The sequence below is a fragment of the Sarcophilus harrisii genome, chromosome 5 (genome assembly GCF_902635505.1).
Source record: "Sarcophilus harrisii chromosome 5, mSarHar1.11, whole genome shotgun sequence".
NCBI classification, from domain to species: Eukaryota; Metazoa; Chordata; class Mammalia; order Dasyuromorphia; family Dasyuridae; genus Sarcophilus; species Sarcophilus harrisii.
The window spans coordinates 251,002,820-251,024,512 of NC_045430.1; the positions used below are offsets into that span (position 1 = coordinate 251,002,820).

Consider the following 21,693-nt stretch of genomic DNA (forward strand, 5'->3'; position numbering starts at 1 on the left):
TGCTGTCTCCCCATTCTTTGCATTCCCAAGGTTTAGTAGAGAGTCTGGAAGACAGATACTCAGTAAATCCATAGTCAGTGTTTGATGATTGAATGAATTTTTAATCCTGATTTTAATTTCAGCAGTGCAGGAAACTCTTTCTACTGAGGAAGTTAATCCATCAACAAGCATTCATGAAGCACCTACTATAGACCAGGTACTGTTCTAGCCATTGGGGATACAAAGGCAATTCATTTTTAAAAAATGAAGTTTGCAGATACATTTTTTCTTGAATAATCTTACTGAGTAAAGAATGACTATTGTCATTAATGACATTATTGCTGTTGCTATTGAATGGTTCAGTGAAGGAAGGGAAATGACTCTAAAAATAGTGCATTTTAGTAGTGTTTGATCTCCTATAAAGGAAAACAGGTGGCAAAGTGAATAAAAAGCTGGACTTAAAATCAGGTAGACTCATTTTTCCAAATTCACTTATTAGTTGTGTGACTCTATACAAGTCACATAACCTTGTTTGTCTTGGTTTTCTCACCTGTCATTTGAGATGGAGAAGGAAATGGCACTTTAGTATCTCTGTCAAGAAAACCCAAAATGAGGTCACAGAGAGTGGGACACTATTGAAATGACTAAAACAACAACAAAAAGAAAACAAGCTCTCCTCTAAATGTAATGTTCAACTTGGTTTTTACCTTGGGCAGGGAAATTCTTTCCTCTCCCCTCCCTCCAATCGTCTCACTTGCCTTATTCGGGTGGTAAGTAGAATTCAAGAGTTTGGAATATCTTTTCCTTAGATAGGTTCCAAGCTCATAGTGCTCTTCCATTCCAAGCTGTGGAAACACAAAGACAGAGGTCAAAGCAAATGATCTGGATAAGTCATCCACTTCTTATAAATGATGGTAGTTCTGGCACAGTCCAGTACCACAGACTTCAATGACAATGAGCAAAGAAGAAGAAACTTGAGCTCTGAGTCAGTGACTCAATGAGCATTTAGTAAATACCTACTATGTGCCAAATACTGGGCTAAGCATTTGGGGATTCAAGCAAAGTCTTCAAGGAACTTCCATTTTAATGAGGGAAACAACATGGATTATTCATCATATAGGTGGTATAAATGAGAGGGAATCTCGAGAGAAGATACAAATAACAGGATGTACTGGGAAAGGCTTCCTTTAGAAGATGGCAATTAAGCTGAGTCTTGAAGGCAGCCAGGGAAACCAGAGGTTGGGGGATGGGGAAAAAACATTTTGGGTGAGGAAAGCAGACATTGAACATGCAGGGAGCCATGAGACGGAGCCCTCTGCTCGAGGAATAGCACAAGGGCCATTCTTGGAGGATTAAAGTAGAGGGGAGGAAGGTGTAATAAGACTAGAAAGAAGGAGACTAGAAACTGAAGGGCTTTCCATGCCGAATGCAATGTTCCAAAGGCAATAGAGAGCCACTCAAAGGCATGGAATAAGGTGAAGGAGACGCACTCAGACTTGAGCTTTAGGAAAATCTCTTTGGCGGCTGAACAAAGGATGGGTTGGAATGAGGAGACTGGAGGCAGAGAGATCAACCTGCAGGCTGCTGCAATAGCCGTGGCTTGAGATAATGATGGCCTGCTCCGGGGATGGCTGTGTAGATGGAGACACTGAAAGGACAAGAGCTGGATTGTCTAAGAGAGGAGCCGGCATGGCACAGAAGTGTAAAGCCCCCGGGCCCTTCACTGGTAGCTAGAGGAGCGACAGAATGGGCATTCAGGCAGAATTTGTTTATTTCATCTGTACCTTTCCCTGGTGCAGAATGACACAAGAGGAAGCTGGATGATATGTAAATAAAGCGTTGCAAATGGATTTTAAAGCAGAGAAGGACTGTTCAGAGGATCGGGTGATCCTGGTAATCATCCAGGACAGGCCCAAAGAAGAGAGGATATTGTCCTGGATATTGTCACTCATTCCATGCCCATCCTCATCTGCCACCTGCCCAACACGAGAAAGTGGAAATTAAAGGGCTCCCTACCTGGGAGTTAGTGAAAAGGGAAGAGTGTTTCTGATTTCGCAGGACCAGCTGGTGCCTTGGAAAAGCTGGGGCTCTCAGCCGCTTTCTGACAGTAGCAGAAAAGGGGCTGGATCTGAGATTAGGAGGTCTGGGCTGACATTCAGGCTGTGGGAGTTACTTAACTGTGACCCACAGCTGCAGTCGAGTCACCTAAACTGTCTGAACCTGCTTCCTCATCTGTGAAACGGAGGTGGTCCTATTGACCAACCAACCACTCAAGCATTTGTTTTAAAGAAGGAGCTAGCAATCTTTGAAGGAACATAGAAAAATGTTTGTTGTTGTTACGCTCCTCCAAGTCTGTGGCTTTGGATCGTCGTGGCTTTTTATCTTAAGCTGCAGAACTGGTCAGGCAACCCGTTCTCTTTTGAAGATTTCAAATAAGACCTATAGTCCATGGCTGGGAGGTGACCTTGAGCATCCTAGACCACATCAGAGTCACTCACAGGAGAAGCTTCTGAGCTTGAACAGCCTGAAGACTCCTCTGGGGGAAGGTCTAACTAGGGGGGTCAGAAGCATGGAGTCTCTGGGGAGGCACAGGTACTAACGAGTAGAGATAAGGTTTTCTAACCTGATTCAAATGTAAAGGAAGAGATGCTGCAGGACAGAAGAATGAACCATCTTAGAGATTTTACAGATAAGGAAACTGAGGCTTAGAGAAGGTAAGTGCCTCATAAGAGCATAGATCTAGGGCTGACAAGGACCTCAGACCATTAAGCCCAATTCCCCCATTTGACAGATGAGGAAACTGAGATAAATAACTTGCTTAAGCCACACTGATAATAAGAGTAGAATCAGCGTCTGAAGTCATCTCCAGCCAGTGTTCTTTGCACTTCAGAATATTAACACTGGATCTTAGATCATGTATTTCCAGCCCAATTGACTCATTTCATAAATTAGAAGAATAGTATTAAATTCTTTTGAATCTGATAATTGGGTATTGTTCTGTTGTTTTGTACATCTTTTCATTTTTTAAACCTTAATAACTGATTTATATTGTATAATCTTCCAATTTTAATATACCCATCAGGGAAAAAAGGATATCAGAACAATTATTGAACACTTTCTTTTGTATTTCACTCATCATACTTATCTGAAAAGCTAACCAACCTGACTCAGTTGTCCAAATCCCTGAGGCCAAGCAGATTCTTGATAGGGATCCTTAGGAAAGGTTTCAATGGGACTCCGGTCTCCATGCCGAAACAACTGGAAAAATAAATGGGAAATAAATGGTGTTTATTTCACTTGGTGTTTCTCATTTACTTGTCTTGATATTTCACTGTAAATCCAGCTACTCTCTCGTCCTCTTGGCAGTTCTTCAGGTAACAGAAAGCATGGTTAGATAACACAATTAATATTTATGGATGGATCAGTAGAGCTGAAGTTTCTAATCACAGACTTGGAACATTCAATAATCCCCTTGCTTGGAGGTCTCTAGTAAGAAAGATGCATTCTCTCTTAGGGCAGTCCATTCGTCTTTTGGACAGCTCCAACTTTTTTTTTTTTTTTTAATAGCCTTTTATTTATTTACAGGATATATACATGGGTAACTTTACAGCATTAACAATTGCCAAACCTCTTGTTCCAATTTTTCACCTCTTACCCCCCCCCCCTCCCCTAGATGGCAGGATGACCAGTAGATGTTAAATACATTAAAATATAAATTAGATACACAATAAGTATACCTGACCAAAACGTTATTTTGCTGTAGAAAAAAAATCAGACTCTGAAATATTGTACAATTAGCTTGTGAAAGAAATCAAAAATGCAGGTGTGCATAAATATAGGGATTGGGAATTCAATGTAATGGTTTTTAGTCATCTCCCAGAGTTCTTTTTCTGGGCATAGCTAGTTCAGTTCATTACTGCTCCATTAGAAATGATTTAGTTGATCTCGTTGCTGAGGATGGCCTGGTCCATCAGAACTGGTCATCATATAGTATTGTTGTTGAAGTATATAATGATCTCCTGGTCCTGCTCATTTCACTCAGCATCAGTTCGTGTAAGTCTCTCCAGGCCTTTCTGAAATCATCCTGTTGGTCATTTCTTACAGAACAGTAATATTCCATAATATTCATATACCACAATTTATTCAGCCATTCTCCAACTGATGGACATCCATTCAGTTTCCAGTTTCTAGCCACTACAAAAAGGGCTGCCACAAACATTCGTGCACATACAGGTCCCTTTCCCTTCTTTATAATCTCTTTGGGATATAATCCCAGTAGTAACACTGCTGGATCAAAGGGTATGCACAGTTTGATAACTTTTTGAGCATAGTTCCAAACTACTCTCCAGAATGGTTGGATTCGTTCACAACTCCACCAACAATGTATCAATGTCCCAGTTTTCCCGCATCTCCTCCAACAATCATCATTATTTTTTCCTGTCATCTTAGCCAATCTGACAGGTGTGTAGTGGTATCTTAGAGTTGTCTTAATTTGCATTTCTCTGATTAATAATGACTTGGAGCATCTTTTCATATGACTAGAAATAGTTTCAATTTCTTCATCTGAGAATTGTCTGTTCATATCCTTTGACCATTTTTCAATTGGAGAATGGCTTGATTTTTTATAAATTAGAGTTAATTCTCTATATATTTTGGAAATGAGGCCTTTATCAGAACCTTTGACTGTAAAAATATTTTCCCAGTTTATTGCTTCCCTTCTAATCTTGTCTGCATTAGTTTTGTTTGTACAAAAACTTTTCAGTTTGGTATAATCGAAATTTTCTATTTTGTGATCAGTAATGATCTCTAGTTCTGCTTTGGTCATAAAGACCTTCCCCTTCCACAGGTCTGAGAGGTAAAAAATCCTATGTTCCTCTAATTTATTAATAATTTCATTCTTTATGCCTAGGTCATGAACCCATTTTGACCTTATCTTGGTGTACGGCGTTAAGTATGGATCAATGCCTAGTTTCAGACAGCTCCAACTTTTAGCAAGTTTTTCTTCACTTCAAGAAGCTACCTGTCTCTCCATTACCTTTGCTCATTGGCTCTGACCCAAGCCCTTTTCTTTTATATCCCAGTTCCCTTTTATCTTTCTTAGCCCAGGAACTGTGTAGTCACACACAGTTACAGTATGTGCTTATAAGCATAATATTTGCATAGAAGCATAGTAAATGCTTAATCAATGCTAGATGTGACTTGGTTTGGTTTCAAAGCAAATAACTCTAGTTTCAATTTCCTTGCTCTCCAAAATCTGCCACAAGTTGTCATGCATGTGTAACTTGGATTCTTCCTGGTTTCCAGGAGAGGCCTAAGATTTTATCACAAGAAATTAAACACACACACACACACACACACACACACACAGAGCATAACATCATAGATGGAAAGGAATTTAGGGGTAGAGAGAGGAAGACCAGGAGTCAAGATCTGCCTCTGATCAAAACCTCATCAAATCACTTAATTTCTCAATTCCCCAGGCAACCCTAAAGCTTCAGGTCAGCTCTGGTTCAGAAATGGTGGCAGTTTTCCAGAGTTATCACTCTGAAGAAACAACAGGTTTGGATCTCCTTTTGCCCCATCTCCTTAGAAAATGGATTAACTACCACTGTGAAGCAATCAACACTGCTCTTATGAGCCTCCATGAAACATGCCATTAGCTCAGCTAAAAACAAGTTGTCTGAAAGGGTATTCTTCTCTTTTGAGTGTAAACAAAGGAATACAAAAGGATAATCCTGGACTCAAGAAACTTGGTTTCATATCCTCTCTCTGCTACCTCCTAGCTTTGAGGAGGAGAGAGTTTGGATTCAACCATTCCTTCTTTTTCATGTTTAGTTATTAATTCAACAAATACCCATGGTCTCAGAAATGAACAAGAACTGGAGTTAAATTGTCCTATGATGCTGATCCCTAAAAGTATAGAACCTTCAGGGGTCAAGTCTTCTTCAGACTTGTATCACTAATGAGGGACTATGGCTTTCCTAGAAAGACTCACCATTAATGAATAATTAAAGAAATTTTAAAATCACTTTGTTATAAATCTAAAATTATGAGAAATTGTTGCTCTATCTAGAATACATTCAATACTGGTTTGAATAACATTGAGTTTTATATATCATTTACATTCTGGGTTTCTTTTGTATAGACACCCATCTCAGAGAACCATTGAGAATGAAATGTTATATTTTCATATTTGCTAACTTGCATTATCTGTTCATAGGTAATAGACCTTGCTATCATTAATAAAATATTTCCAGGTTCACTGCCTTTTAGGATGCGTTGCCATATACCTTGTAGTATTAGGCTTAGTAGCCGAATAGTTGATTTCTTCCAGAGACAAAGCCTTAGACAAATGTATGATGTCAGAAAATTATTTATATAATAAAAAGAATAGTTTACATTTGTATAGTGCTTTGCATACCCTGCTGAGAATACATGATGTGCCAGTAAATTTTTATCCACAACGTGGCTCTTTCCAACAATGAGATGATTCAGATCAGTTCCAATAATCCTGTGATGAAGAGAGCCATCTATACCTGGAGAGAGGGCTGTGGGAACTGAGTGTGGATCACAGCATAGCATTCCCACTCTTTCTGTTGTTGTTTGCTTGCATTTTGTTTTCCCTCGGGTTTTTTTTCTTTCTTGATCTCATTTTTCTTGTACAGCACGATAACTGTATAAATACGTATACAATATTGGATTTAACATATATTTTAACATATTTAACTTTAACATGTATTGGACTACCTGCCAGCTAGGGGAGGGGATGGGGGGAAGAAAGGGAAAATTAGGAACAAAAAGTTTTGCAAAGGTCAGTATTGAAAAATTATCCATGCATATGTTTTGTCAATAAAAAGCTTTAATTAAAAAAAAAAGTTTTTAGCCACATCTCAGAGGATCCTGCTTGAAATGTGAATCCTCTAAATGTTTCCCATTGCATAATGTAGGATTTACTGCCAAACAATGAAGGTCTTCCCCACTCCCTCTCCAGAAAATCACAAAGGGCCAGTTAGTCCCTACCAATAAGCTAAGGTTGGCAGAAGTCACAATAACAAGTTGGTTCTTGTCTGCCAAAACTAGACTGCACTGGAATGTCCCCTGTTTCAGTGACATTTCCCTGCCAAAGTCTTTATAATTAAAAAACAATGAAGAAACCACATCCTCTGTTTAAGCGCACAGTACCTTGAAAGGAAAGAAAAAGATTTGGTTGCTGTTCAGTCATCAATCATGACCGTGCGGACATTGTTCCTGGCATTTCTGTCCATGGCATTTTCCTGGCAAAGACACTGTAGTAGTTTGCCACTTCTTTCTTCAGCATGTTCCCATTTTATACAGGAAGAACTGAAGCAAACAAGTTAAGTGATTTGCTCAGGATCATACAGTCAGTAAATGTCTGAGGCCAGAACAGAATTCAAATCCTTTTGCCTCTGGTCCTGATACTCTGTCCAGAGCAATAGATCTGTTCTCAGTTGGCCTGAAAACCAGTGAACTACAAGCTTTGTATGTCATCCAGTGTGACATACACTGAAAAAGCTGATGTATTTTTTGGGAGGTGGATTAGGAGTGGTTAGGTGGTAGGAGGGAGTCTGGATCTGTGATTTCATTTGATATTTGGTGAGATAAATTCTACAGTGAAATTCCCTTCATCAGTGTAGATCAGCTCTACTGGTTTACAAGAGTGCAAAGTCACCTGGACAGAATAAGTGATTGTATATAGACAAAGTCACCCATCCTGTAGTTTAAGTGATTGTGGATAAGCTCACCCATCCTGCAGGATAAGTGATTGTCTGTGGACAAGACTACCCATTGTTGTGCTACCAGGAGCTATTGGAATACATGGGAGCCACCTGACAGTGGCTGCTGGAGATCCAACCCAGAATGGATCTCCTTTTGTGAGAGGATGATACGAGGAGACTGAGGGGCAGTTGCTGTTCTCTGACCTCTCTGATTGAGAGGCTGTTGCGTTGTCTGACCTCTCTCCTCTTCCCTCTGCCTCCAATTTATCTCATTCCCAATCTGCAGCACCTGTGTCAGCAAAGGCTGCCCTGCAGCTCCTTCAGATACTATGATCCACAGCTGTGGAAGCTCTCAGAGAATTGACCTGCCCCTTAACAACCCACACTGCAAGATAAGTGATTGTCTGTGGACAAGGTCACCCATCTTGCAGGATAAGTGATGGTCTGTGGTCACTCAGCTAGGATGTAGCAGAGATAACATATGAAATCAGGTCTTCTTGACCCCTATGCCATCCCTGTGTGTACCATTCCACATTGCTCACAATGTCCACCACTGCATTATCATGGGATACTAGATCTGGGTCTAGAAGACATGGCAAAGAATAATGAGTGCAATCCTTTCAGTTTATAGAATTGTATAAACAATAGTTAAGACCTAGACAGGTTAAGTGGTGGGTCCGAACATAAGATATGTTATCTTTCTGACTTCAAGCCCAGCTTTGGATTCCCTCCTTCACCCCTGACTCTCACATCCTCTCTTACATTAGTTAGTAAAGACCCAATATTCAGTACTTGAGCCCTGGTCAGGTCACAGCTGGGATAGATATTGTGTTCAATTCTGAGTGTGCCTTTTATAAGGACACTGAAAAACTGGACCTTGTTCAGAGGGGGGAAACAAGATGCTGAGAGGTCCCAGAATCCTGGAGTGTCAAAGGAACTGGAAGCATTTAAACTAGAGGAGACTGAGGTCATTATGACATGATACCAGCTCTTCAAAAGCCCCTTGTGTATAGAAGAGGAATTGGGCTTGTGCCATTTGGCTCCATAAAGTAAAGCAAGAGTTTTGGGGTCTCTCCATCAGAGAGAGGTGGAGCTCATTCAGCTCCCTAATTTTCCATCACTTTGATGGGTCTGTGATCTCACCAAGATATACCCCGATGAAGAGTAAAGGTTACAGCCAGAGCATCAGAGACTGAAAGTTGGACTTTAAATGTCTTCCTGCCCAATTCCTTCAGTTTACAGAAGGAGAAACTGAGACCCAGAAAAATTAAGTAGATTGCCTGAGGTCTTACTGCCAGTATGTCAGAGGTCGTGTTTTAGGTTTGTTAACTCAGAAATTTATTTAGGGCTTTTGTAAACTCCGGGAAAAAGGAACACAAAATGTAGTTAGTTCATCTCTCTTGTTCTCCTCTTCCCCACCCGGTCTCAGCTATCTCTGATGCTATCCTATAAGAGACAGACACTTGTAATCATGAGAATATATTGTGTCAGATTCCTTCCATGTACTAGTTACACCGAGAGTCAGTCTGACGCAATAGTAACAGTGTTGGTTTTGGAAATATCAAATCCCAATTCTGACAGTTACTAACTCTGTGACTGGGAAAAGTTGATGAATAGCTCTGAGCCTCAGTTTCCCCATCTATAAAATGGGAATAAGTTCTTATAGTCTCTATTCTATAGCATCCATTTTGAGGAAAGCATTTTGAAGACCTTAATGGATGATCTTAATGAAAATTATTATTATTCTACAAATAAGTCAGATACTTTGGGAAGTTGTACTGATCTCTTCAAGACTATCGAAATAAATTTAGCTGTGATTGAAGAACCTACAAACCACTAAAAGTCAGAGTGGATTTTTGCTTTCGCCTAACATTGTCAGAGGAGAGACTGATGTTTGTGGGGAATATTTCAGTCTCTATGTATAGTCCCATGCCTTTATGATTCCATAGTATACTCCACAAATGAGATATAAGACTTAATATGATCAAAAGTGAGGAAGGATATATGCTCAAGTGGTAGATGACAGTAAGGGACAATTAGCTGAAGTCTACACTGGTGAAAGGAAACTCAATTGATAAGAGAAAGCCAGATATATAGTACAGTATCAAGGCAGACTGTTTTCTCCAACTGCTGTTTCAATTACGTGTGTGAATAAATCTCATTTGACAAGAGTATCAAACACCTATACTTATGGAATCATGCAAAATGACAGGACGGTGGCTGAGGGAGAGAGCGTGATATAAGAGAACAAACACCAGACTCTGAATCAGAGCACTGGGGATTTGGATCTGAGGCCAATTTAATCACTCACTAGCTACATGACAATGGGCAAGTTCATTAATAAGTCAGTCAACAAGCATCTGAGTGTTTGCTGTGTGCCAGGCACTGTGTTAAGCACTAGGTCATTTCCTAGAAGTCAGTTCATAGAATTAAATCAATTTTAATATTTAATTTATTAACATATATTTATATATAACACACAATCTATTAATATATCATATAATGTAATATAATGTAATATGAAATGTAATATTAAAGAAAATTAATAATAAATATTAAAATTAATAAATAAAACAAATAAAATTAAAAGAGTTGGAGAAGACATAAGGGGTCATCTAGCCAAACTAATTCATGGTTAGGAATTCCTTACACAAAACCTTATCAATCTTCATTGAGTTTCCTATTCTGTGATGGGGAGCTTGGAATCTCTTTATGCAATCCGTTTTGCTTTTCATTTTATGCCTGGCATTGTCTTTATCCTCATCTCTACTGCTTGGCTTTTTTTCCCTAAAATCTGACCTTCTGCAAGAAGCCTTTCCCAGTGCCCCTTAATGCCAGTGTCTTCTCTAAGCTCTAAATTTATCCCTTGTTTGGATACTTGTTGACATATTGTCACACTTAATAGAATGTAAATTCCTTGAGATCAGGGACAGGTTTTGCTTTTTGCCTTTTATATCCTCAGTTCTTAGAAGAGTGCCTGGAACATAGTAGCTGCTTAATAAATAAGTGTTGACTTGATTTGGGGACATCTCTAGTTCCTAGGTCAGGCAGCTATGTGGAGCAGTGGATAGAGTGCCCAGCCTGAAATTAGGAAGATTCATCTTCCTGAATTCAAATCTGGCCTCAGATCCTTCCTAGCTGAGTGACCTGGGCCAATCACTTAGCCCTGTTTACCTCAGTTTCCTCATCTGTCAAATAAACTGGAGGAGATAGCAAACCACTTCAGTATCTGCCAAGAAAATCCCAAATCGGGTCACAAAGAGTTGGATATGACCGAAAGGACTGGACGACTTCCAATACAACAACAAATTGCTAGGAAGTTTGTTTTTATAAAGAGCACAAAACTATCTTGCTACTGCTCCACTCATGGGTATTCTTTTTTTACGAAGTCAATAAAACAGATCAAATACTTTTCTCATTTAATAGTTCTTCAGATACTTATGTTCCTCCTTCACAACTTTGCTTCTGTAGGGCTAAGTATTCCGCAGCTGACCCTCTTCTGGGATCATTTCCAAGTTACTCCATAATCTTGTTGCCTCCCTCTAAAATTGGCATCTCCTCAGGATCTTGCTTAAAAGTGGCCTCTAGGTTGGTCTTCCCAAAGTACTCTAGATAGTGGTAAGTAGACTGGGGCTCCATCGTGCTGCTCTCCCTGCTAGGAGGCCACAGTTCTGCTCTCCATGGTACCATGCTGGTGCTAAGTAAACTGCATTAGTATTAATGCAGACTGATTGTGCATGGCCTTATTTTGACTGTTTTTTTTAAAAACATGATTAGCTTATATAGAACTTTCTGTCTACTCACTCAGTCAGATCTTTTCTCATGAACTACTTTCTTTCTCAGGCACTTTAGTGGTAGTGTTGCCTTGGAGTCAGAAAGACCTAAGCGCCACTCCTATCCCAGATACTTACTAGCTGTGTCTGGCTGTGACTCCATCTACAAAATGATCATTATAGCACCTGACATTGCACATACTTTCAGACTTTTTCAATATTTTGCCAATTTTTTCCTATTCTTCCTTCTTCCTGTCTCCTCCTCCTCCTTTTCCTTCTCTTCCTTCTCTCTCTCCTCTCTCCCCCTCTCCCTCTCCCTCTCCCTCTCTCCCTTCCCCCCCATCCTTTCTCTATCAATATTATTTGTTATATGGATGACTCCCTAGGAAGGAAGAGAATACTAGAAGAAATTCTGATGGTGTTTTAAAAAAGATATTAATAAAATTATTTAAATAATTATTACTTAGCTTACATGATGGTTGTGAAGATCAAATGAAGTATAATAAGTAAAGCATTTTGTAAACCTTAAAGTGCCAGATTAATGCTAGTTATTAATTATTATTATTATTATTTTAGCCAAGCTTCTCCAGTACTTTTATAGTTTGTTTTTGAAGCCTAAGTGTAAAACTTTAAATTTGTTCCTGTTAAATTTCTTCTGAGTAGATTTAGCCTAATCCTTCCAGTTCTTTCCTGATTCTGTCACCCAGTGCATTCTGAAAAGCCCTCTCAGCTTTGTGCAATCTGCCAGTTTGATAAACAGGACATCTCTGGAGGCAACGACATCCTTGATTACAATGCTGAATGGCATAAGGCCAAGGACCGATTTTTCTGGGGTCCTCCATTAGAGCCTTTGATTAGGTTCATACCGATTCATCCTTTCTCTGGGTCAAAGGACATCAGTAAAATGGAGATCTTTATATCATTTATCTCACAGCCCTGTAATGAGGAAAGTTCTTAAAAGTTACTACAAGGAGACATAGAATTTTTTTTGTTAACTTAAGTAATTATTGGTGTAGAAATGCTCTTCCTTCATGTGGACCAAGGAAAGAGTGGCCTGGGGCTCTAAGTTTCAAGCAATTTAGCCAGGATCACAGCTAGTATGTATCAGAGATAGGACCTGAACCCAAACCTTAGGAACTTTATGGCCAGCCCTCTAACCACTGTATTATGCAGCTTCTTCTTGACCTCAGAGAATCCTAGATTTAGCACCTGGGAGGAAATCTCCTCCAGCTTCCTTATTTTAGGGATTAGGAAAATACAGCTCAGAAAAGGAAAGTGCCTTGATCTAGTTCATAAATGTCACTATTATCATGAATAAAGGGATTACAGTTTTCACCATTTGTCAACTGGAGGCTATGTTCCCATGGCTGCTTAAGAAAGTGACAAGGGCAGCAGAAGAGGCCTAGGATATCTGTGCTAGTTTCTCCTTTGTAAGATAAAACTTCTGTTTATTTCCAAGCATTATGCAAAATTTATATCTCAGTAGATAATGCAATTAGACAGAAATCACTGAGCTGGAATGAACCTTTCTCGATTACCAAGGGATGTAGTGAATGATGATTACAGGGCATTAAATGATGCCCTACTGACTTGGGTGAATGAACATATGTCCTTCCCCAAATACTTACTGTTATGAATGATTGAGACATGGGACAGATTCTGCCATATTACTAGTTAGTTAATAACTTGGTCAATGTCTCCTTTAATCCCCAGGCCATTTCCTACCATATTTTCCCGGATTCAACAACTTGATTCACTGACATTATTACAATTCTAGTAATAAAAAAGGAGGTTGCTATCTAGGAGAAAAGAGGTTGGAAGAAAGAAACTTTAATAAAATAGTCTACTTTATCTGTAGTCTATTGGCAAAACATAATATTACTATGCAGTAAGAAACTATGACTATGAGGAATCCAGAGAAACATGGGAAAATGTGTATGAACAGATGCAGAATAAAGAAGGTGCAATCAGAAGAATATTATAATGGCTACAATATTTTTTTTAAAAAAAGATTCCCATAAGGAAGATGAACTGAGTAAATAAACAAATAAACAAAAAAAAAAAAATCCAGTAATAATTCCAGAGAATGGATAATGAAACTTATCTCTACTTTCATGGCAGAGGGGTGGGAGACTCCTACAGCAAGATGTATAGATTATTAGACATTGTCACTTTTATCAGATACTTTTGATTAATTGTTTTTCTTTGTCAAAAAGGAAGGATACCATTCCAAAGGGGAGGGTCAAGAAAGGAGAGATATTTCCAGAAATTACTGACCTAAAAACCAAAAGCATTATTAAAACTTATTTTTAAGATATACATAAAAGTAAAATAGCTCATATTGTTTCTTAGTCATTTAGAAAGTTGTGGTTCCTGTAAGCTAAACTATCACTTTTAGAGTTCTATCAGTCTAGTTGGGCAAGATTCCAGTGAAGAAACCTGTCTCTTTTCTGCGCTAGGGAAAAAAAAAACTCAACTTCTTAGATCAGGAGGAAGTTCCCAAATGGAAATGAGTATATAAGCAAAAGACCTGGTTTTATAATATGCAGAAGTCCCTGGGACAAAAAGAGCTCAGTAGCTAAGGGAGGCTAAATTCCTGCCACGGAATTCTGGAGAATCTACTTCTCCCTGTCATCAGAAAGGCAATGAGGTAGCATTAAAAAAGAGCATTAGTGGGGGCAGCCAGGTGGCAGAGTGGTTAGAGCACCAGCCTGAAGTCAGGAGGACCTGAGATCAAATTTAGCCGCAGAAACTTAACACTTCCTAGTTGTGTGACTCTGGGCAAGTCACTTAATCCCATTTGCCTCGGGGGGGGGGGGGGGGGAAGGAGTATTAGCTTGAGAATCAGAAACCTTACTTAGCTAGATCATTTTAATAAATTAACTTATCTTGTGAAGCCTCTATTTCCTTACCTGTAAAGTGGAGATTGTAATAGTTTTCCCACCTGTTTTCCAGGTTATTGCACAGAATCCAACAAGATAATGTATTCTGAGTGCTTTATTTAGTCAATATTATGTTTGTTCAGTTGTTTCAGTTATGTCCAAGTTTCCATGGTCCTATTTTGGGGGTTTTCTTAGCAAAAAAATAGTTGGAGTGCTTTGCCATTTCCTCTAGCTCATTTGAAAGATGAGGAATTGAGGCAAGCAGAATTCAGTGGTTTGTTCAGGATCACACAGCTGTGTGTAAATATCTGAGGATGGATTTTAATTTAGGAAGACGAGTCTTCTGACGATCAGTGTTCTATTCATTGCTCTACCTAGCTGTCCCAATAAATATTTAAGCCCCAACTATGTGTCAGGCACTCTGCTAAACTCTGTGAACAATAAGACATTATCCAGAAATAAATTATAAAGCAATTACAAACATAAGGCTTTATACAGATGTAACAGTGGACATATTTAATGACCCACCCCATAATTTGGTGAGCTAGAAGGATTTTTAAGGGCAGCTCTTGAACATACTGTGCCATTTTTATAAAGTACTTAATGAATACAAACTAAGCCACCGTCATGAACTGGGAACCAGTGGCTTTGTAAAGATTATAGGATCACAGCTACAGAGTTGGAAGAAGACTCAGAGGCTATGCAATCCAATCCCTTGTTTTACAGATAAGGAAACCGAGACCCAGAGGTAAAGTGGCTTACCAAAGATCACCCAGGTAATAAGTAGAAAAAGAAACATTTCAAAGAAGTATGATTTCTCCCCCTCCCCCCACCGAGTCCAAAATCAATATTTTTTCATCAGTCGTACAACTGAATGAAAGTGTGAGATTCCATTTGTGGCAGAACCTGAGTCACAAGGCCTTATTTTTCCCACTCTTCAAAGCCCAGTTTCAGAGTCAGTTGTCACTAATGACACTTCAGGCATCTCTTATGCATAGCCTCAGAAGTTCCTAAGTCAACACCATTCTGAACTGGGCCAACTTTCTCTGGGCCAACATCTTTCCTTTCTATCTCATTCTCTCAATTCACAGATGGCTATTTTTATCCTTATTTATATGCAGATTTTTTTTTTTTTTTTTTTTTTACCTTTCTTCATCTTCCCTCAAATCTGTTTTACATTTTGAACTAGTGAATAGGCTTCTGTACTCCCATTCCAGTCAAAGTACCTTATTATTATTATTATTATTGACTTCCTTGTCTGGTGCTTGTGTAGATCCATAAAACTTGTGATATTCTGGACTTTCTGGAAAGGACACTGACATTAAACTACACCCTAAAATAAAACGCGAATACAAACCTTCAGAAACAGAACTTCTAGCATGTCAGCCTTGTTTGGAGGGAAGAACATCAACATCTAAGCTTCTATTGCTTTCTCCCCCACCCTCCAAATTACTTTCTGTGTATTGTACATTCTGTTTCCAGAGAAAGAAATGATTCTTTTTCATTTTTATGTTCTAGCCTCTGGCATGGTGCCTGATAGTAGAAATTGCAGTAATGGCTAACATTTATATAGGGCTTCCTATGTGCCAGGCACTGGACTTAGCATGTCACAATTATCTAATTTGATCCTCACAGCAACCCTGAAAGATGGATGCTATTATAATCCTATTTTACAGATAAGCAAACTGAATCAAATGAGCATTAAATGATTTATCCGGGTCCACATAAGTCTATTAAGTGTCTGAGACAGCAAAGTGGTGCAGTGGATAAAGCATCAGGCCTGAAGGCAGGAAGACCGAGTTCAAATTTGCCATCTATACAGGTATACGACAGAGGCTTGTTGAATTAATCTGAATAGCAAAATAGCTTCTTCTGTCCTATAGCTAGACTAGAGGTGAAATAGCCACACAAATGATACTCCATCTCAGGAGCTCGGAGCCTAAATATATTGGATTGGATGAAGAAGAAATCAGACTCAGAGTATGGTAGACTATTTCACTAAAATTGAAGGAAAAAAGAGGCCTTAAAAAGTTAAATATCCTATGTATAAACTAGATTGTTTATGTTCTCTCTCTTTATCTATATATATAATCTATAAATATAAATATATATATATAAACATATTTATATTCTATATATATATAAATATATTTCAGCAAAGACAATAAAAGGCACACCCAAAACAAAGCATTTACCACAGTACCTGACATATAGTGCCATTTAAATGTTAGTTTCTGTGATTATTAGCTATTATTATCACACAGAATTAGAAGATCACAGGCTGGTAGCTGAAAGTCCTCAGGGGCACCACTGTCCACCCCACACATGTGAAAGATGGAGCCGAAGGCTCCAGGACTTGCCAAACCTCATCTGGGTAGTAGATGTCATTCTATGAAGGAGAAATCAGTTATAATTTGTCTTCTGCCCCAAACAGGGCTGAGCGTGGCTGAAATGGATAATGATGAAGTTAAATTTTGATTCACTATTTTACAAATGTAATGATAATTAGCATTTAATATCATGCTTTAAAGGTTAGTACAGCATTGTTCAGATGTCCTCTCATTTGATCCTCACAGCAACCTTGGGTCATATTCCTATTTGTTCTGTTTTCCAGATGAGGAAACTGAGGCACAGAAGGCTAAATGATTTGCCCAAGATCACAGAGCTAGAAAGTGTCTGAGGCAATATATGAACTCCGTCTTCATGATGTCAAGTCCAGTGCTATATGCAGTGTTGTCTTATAACTAGCATTCATATAGCACTTTAAGGTTTGATTATAATACATGAAGTCCCCCCACTAAGTAAAGTATTGTCCATATTGGATTTTTTTTTTTTTCATAAATGCCTCCCTGAAGGAGGTATCTCAGTCCCACAGAATGTAAGTTATTGTTCTCTACTGTAGGAACGATATCCCAAGAGTCAGGGACAGTTGTCTCCGCCTGTGAATCCTTGCACTAAACTTTGCCTAAAATTTCAAATGTGAGTGCTTCATGCAGACACTTCAGGTACCACTCATCTAGATACAAGAGCCCTGATCAGCTTGGTGGTGGTATACAAGAATTGCTTGATTAGCCTAAGCCTTGATTCTTAACAAATAATCCTTTGCTTTCTTCTTTTTATATCCCTTTAAATTGCACCTGTGTTATAATTCAGTTTTTTTTTTAAATCAAAGAAACCAAGAATAATTGGTAACAATTAAGATTTTCTCTGAAAGTAGTTTCCATTTTTGTTCCTAATAATTCAGTACTTGTTCCAATTAATATGGCAGGCCATCTTGGAAGCATTCTTGGGTTCTCGTCAGAGCCCAGAGAAAGACTGAGCTATTCTTAGGAACCATCACAAAGGAGAAACTTTGCTGTTTTTGTTTTTTGTTTTCCTGAAAACAGGGAAACAATGCTGGGTAATCTATTACGTCTGGAAATTGCTACTTGCCCTGGAATCATTGGGGTTTGTTCAACTACTTTATGTAAATAGACTAAACCTGTTCAAGAAGTATTGTAGCTTTTTTTCAGTCTATGGGTATTATGGTCACAGTGCCTTAAGTGGAAATTTGTACTAACAAGATTGAAGAACTGAATAAATTATAGAATCTTAAGAGTTATAAGGAACCTTAGAAGTTATTGGGTCTAACTTATACCAGAAATATACATCTTAATTAATCAGCTTGATTTGTTGTCTTAGAATCACAATGGGATAATATGGAATTCTTTGCATCTAGCCAAGATTTCTGAAGAAAGTAAACTCCTTAAGGACAAGGGCAATTTCACTTTTGTCTTAGTATCCCAGCATCTAGCATGGAAATTGGCATATAGTAGGCAACTAATAAATGCTTCCTATTTGCGTGATTGACTGGCTATTTGGCTCCCCCCTTAGTGCGGGGAAGGAAAATATTTTAAAGAGAATATTAAAATTATGATAACAATATAAAGTCAGGTTTGAAAAACTTGTTCTTCCTACCAAGAATAGGAACTTCCAAAGAAGTGATATAAGCCTATTTTTCTTAGCTCCTTTCCATTTCTGTTCTTTGGAGGCTGTAATGTTCTATGACTTGTAGTCTTTCAACAACACAGAAAGAAACTGGTATTGAAAAGGTGGGCCTTTGTTTCAGGGACCAAACAGGCATCATCATGAGAACTCTGCAATTTCCCAAAAGCAAAACAAGACATTCTCTTCTTGTTCAATTCTAGACCCAGGTCATTCTCTTTTTTCAGCATCTAAGATATATAGATACAAAGACATACATAAAAGTATCTATCCACATGTATGAGTAACATAGGCTGTCACAGTTGGTACAACAGCATATTTTTTTACTTGGTTGTGCTTGTCTCAGATCAAGCTCTGTTGAATAATTATGGATCTCATCCAAGTGAAACACTCTTGGATGAGTGTTTCTGAGTGTAATGGATTTATAATCAGCAACATGTCACATACAAACAGGAACATCTCTTTGTTAACATAGTCAAAACTTAAAAAGAGAAATTACTGTCTCCTCATCCAGTGATTTTGCATATTTATCCCAATTGAAAATTATCCGAAGGGCAACAGAGTTGCATGGCATGGGCCTAAGTACGTTGCTACACAGTAAAGAAAAGGAATTTCTATGAAGAGGAATAACAATACAAAATATCATTTTAGAATATTGTAAAAAGAAGAGAGATTAGTTATATGGCAAATGTGAGAAAAACCCGATGGATAGATGGTCTTTGTGCTCCAACAATATCCTTGCCAGATCAGGGAAACTCACAAGAGTTGCTTCCTTCTCCCAGCATATTGGATGGGCTTCTCGTGGCAAACTTAAGTGAGGCAATAGCTAAAAATTATGCAGGATATCATTATCATCGAGGGAATATGCATGTTGAGGAGATCAGTGAACCATTTGAATATCTGTGTAACATTTACATTATTTTACATTTCTTGAACATATATTCACATGGATCAGTGGAGGAAAAGGACCTTAATCTAATTAGAAATAAGGGGGAAACTAGTCTGGGATAAGAAATGTTCTACAAATAATTCACAAACTGAAATTAACTGAGTTAACATGTAGTTAATTGAGAGCTGACTGTAACTCTCTCAGTAGCAGATTCCATGCATTTGATGATGTGAATACCGTGAAATCTTAACAAATATGGCCCTCCTCCATACAAAGCATATGGAAAACGTGTCCTACAAATGCCAGCCCTGAGGATGTACTGTAATTGAAAATCTCAAAAGTTTTAAATAAAAAGTCCAACTTGCATACATCACACCCCCCAAAAGTGAGTGGGGATTATTGTTTTATAGAACAGAAGTCTTCGGTTTCTTTTCAGTATAAATCATGTTTGAATACTTGAACTTTGGCCTCTGTCTACATTGTTAACTCATGACCTAGTGGAGGCTCACTGGAATAGGCAGCAAAATGTACATAAATGGTCACTGTATCAAAATATGCTACTAAATCATAATATAGAAGGAACTGAACCTCGATCTACTCGGGTGAGAAAATGGGAGCTTCATTGCAAGTAAAATTAAATTTTTGGGCTCCTTTAAATGAGAAATCTCACTTATAAGGAATATTGACAGAAAGATGTCATTAAAAGACTGTCATGTATTAGTCTAGACTAGACACAGAGACAGGGTAGGTGAAAGGAGAAGGGGAGGAGAGGAAAGTAGGGAGAGGAGGGAAAAGAGAGAGAGAGACAGACAGACAGACAGAGAGGAGAGAGGGAGGAGAAAGTTAGGTAGAGTGGGGAGAGGAAGAGCCCAACAAGATAGGAGAAGAGAAGAAAAGAGAAATGGAGAAGAAAAAAGTGAAGGGAGGGAGGAGAAGAGGAGGGAAAAAGTGGTTAAGATAGATAGGGAAGGGGAAGAGAGGAAGTGGTTAAGACAGGTAGGGAAGGGGAAGAGAGGAAGAAAAGAAGAGATTATATTAGGATCCATATATAAAGATTTCCTCTGTACCCAATCACTCATCCTTTCCCTTCTCCATTTTATTGCATTTTTTTCCCTGAGGCAATTGGGATTAAGTGACTTGCCCAGGGTCACACAGCTAGGAAGTGTTAAGTGTCTGAGATCACATTTGAACTCGGATCCTCCTGACTTCGGGGCTGGTGTTCTATCCTCTCCACCACCTAGCTGCCCCCTTCTCCATTTTATACCTTCAGTTATATACTTCCTATCCCTTTTCATTTCCTGACTCATTTTCCTCATATTTTCACAGGTGTCAGGAAGGAAAAGAAGTGCATTAATCCCCAAGTTTTGAATGACATCCTTGAACCAGTGAATTTCACTTTCAAGGCTCCATGGTGAATTCTAAATGGGTCTTTGGTTTATGGACGGCCCCCCTACCCCCCAATTCAGCCAGCTAGAGTTTAGAAGCCGGCGTGGCTTGGCTCCCTCTGAAGTTAGGGGGCTGCTTTTCCTCCTCCCTCCGGGGCTGTCTCTCAGAACCAATCACGGGAGGCAAAGATGAGCTCCCGGAGGGCCCCTGGCTTTGATGCACTGGGGAGACTGGGAATAAATAGGGGGCACAATTGAGGGAGGGAGCGAGAGAAACCTTGCTGTTTGCGGGTGTGTCGGGACTTGTTTTGGCCTCCAGGTAGAAAAACTTGCGAAACTCGCTTATTCACCGGAGGCGAACTGGGAGCGCGGCGGGGGCACTTGGGGCGTCCCAGGCCAGTCCACCGGGGACCCGAAACCCGACACCGCGCCCCACCTGCCCTGCCGGCCCTCCCTCCCGCGGGGGACAAAGGAAGGCAACGGGAGGAAAGTCTACTCACTACCACGGCGAACTTGAGCTCCTTGGCAGCCGAGGCTTGGCCGGGCCAGGTGAGGAGCAGGGAGGCGAAGGCAAGCAGCGAAGAGGAGGGGCCGGACGCCCGCATCCTGGAAAGCACCTGTGAGCCCGGCGGCTTCCAGCGAGCACCCAGCCGCCTTCGCGGGGGAGCTGCTTAATCAGAGGGTGGCGAGGGGCGGGGCCAGGGGTCCGGAGAGCCCGCGAGGGGAGGAGCTGGGCCCGCTCGGCCTCGGACGTCTTCTGTCCCGTTCACGTCGTGGGATTCCGTCGGAACCGGCCAACCCCGGGTGGGAAGGACTCTCCCGCCCAATCCCTCCATTCTCCCTCCGGAAAGAATAGTCGCCCGAGGAAGAAACTCTTGCCTTAGCCCTCAGCTGAGGACTGCCCAGCGTTTTGGAATTTGTAAGAGTGGAAAAATTGGCACAATTTCCCCAAATCCCGGGATTTCCCAATTGGACGTGATAATGCATCAAGCAGTTTATTTATTAGGCGCTTACTCAACGCAGAGGGGAAATGGGGACACGGTTGTTATTGGCTTAATGTCAAAA

At 39.7% G+C, this 21,693-nt stretch overlaps 1 protein-coding gene across 1 annotated transcript in view; it reads right to left on the reverse strand.

Annotated features, from left to right (window-relative positions):
* The window catches only part of ACP3 (acid phosphatase 3), a 48,578-nt gene extending 27,086 nt beyond the window's left edge, over nucleotides 1-21,492 (reverse strand). The window contains exons 1-3 of the mRNA XM_003771998.4: nucleotides 21,129-21,492; nucleotides 3,142-3,237; nucleotides 738-824 (exon numbers count right to left, since the gene is read on the reverse strand). Coding sequence (XP_003772046.2) covers nucleotides 738-824; nucleotides 3,142-3,237; nucleotides 21,129-21,233 — 288 coding nt within the window. The 5' untranslated portion in view covers nucleotides 21,234-21,492. The remainder of the gene's footprint in view (nucleotides 1-737; nucleotides 825-3,141; nucleotides 3,238-21,128) is intronic.
* Between the last annotated feature and the right edge of the window lie 201 nt (nucleotides 21,493-21,693).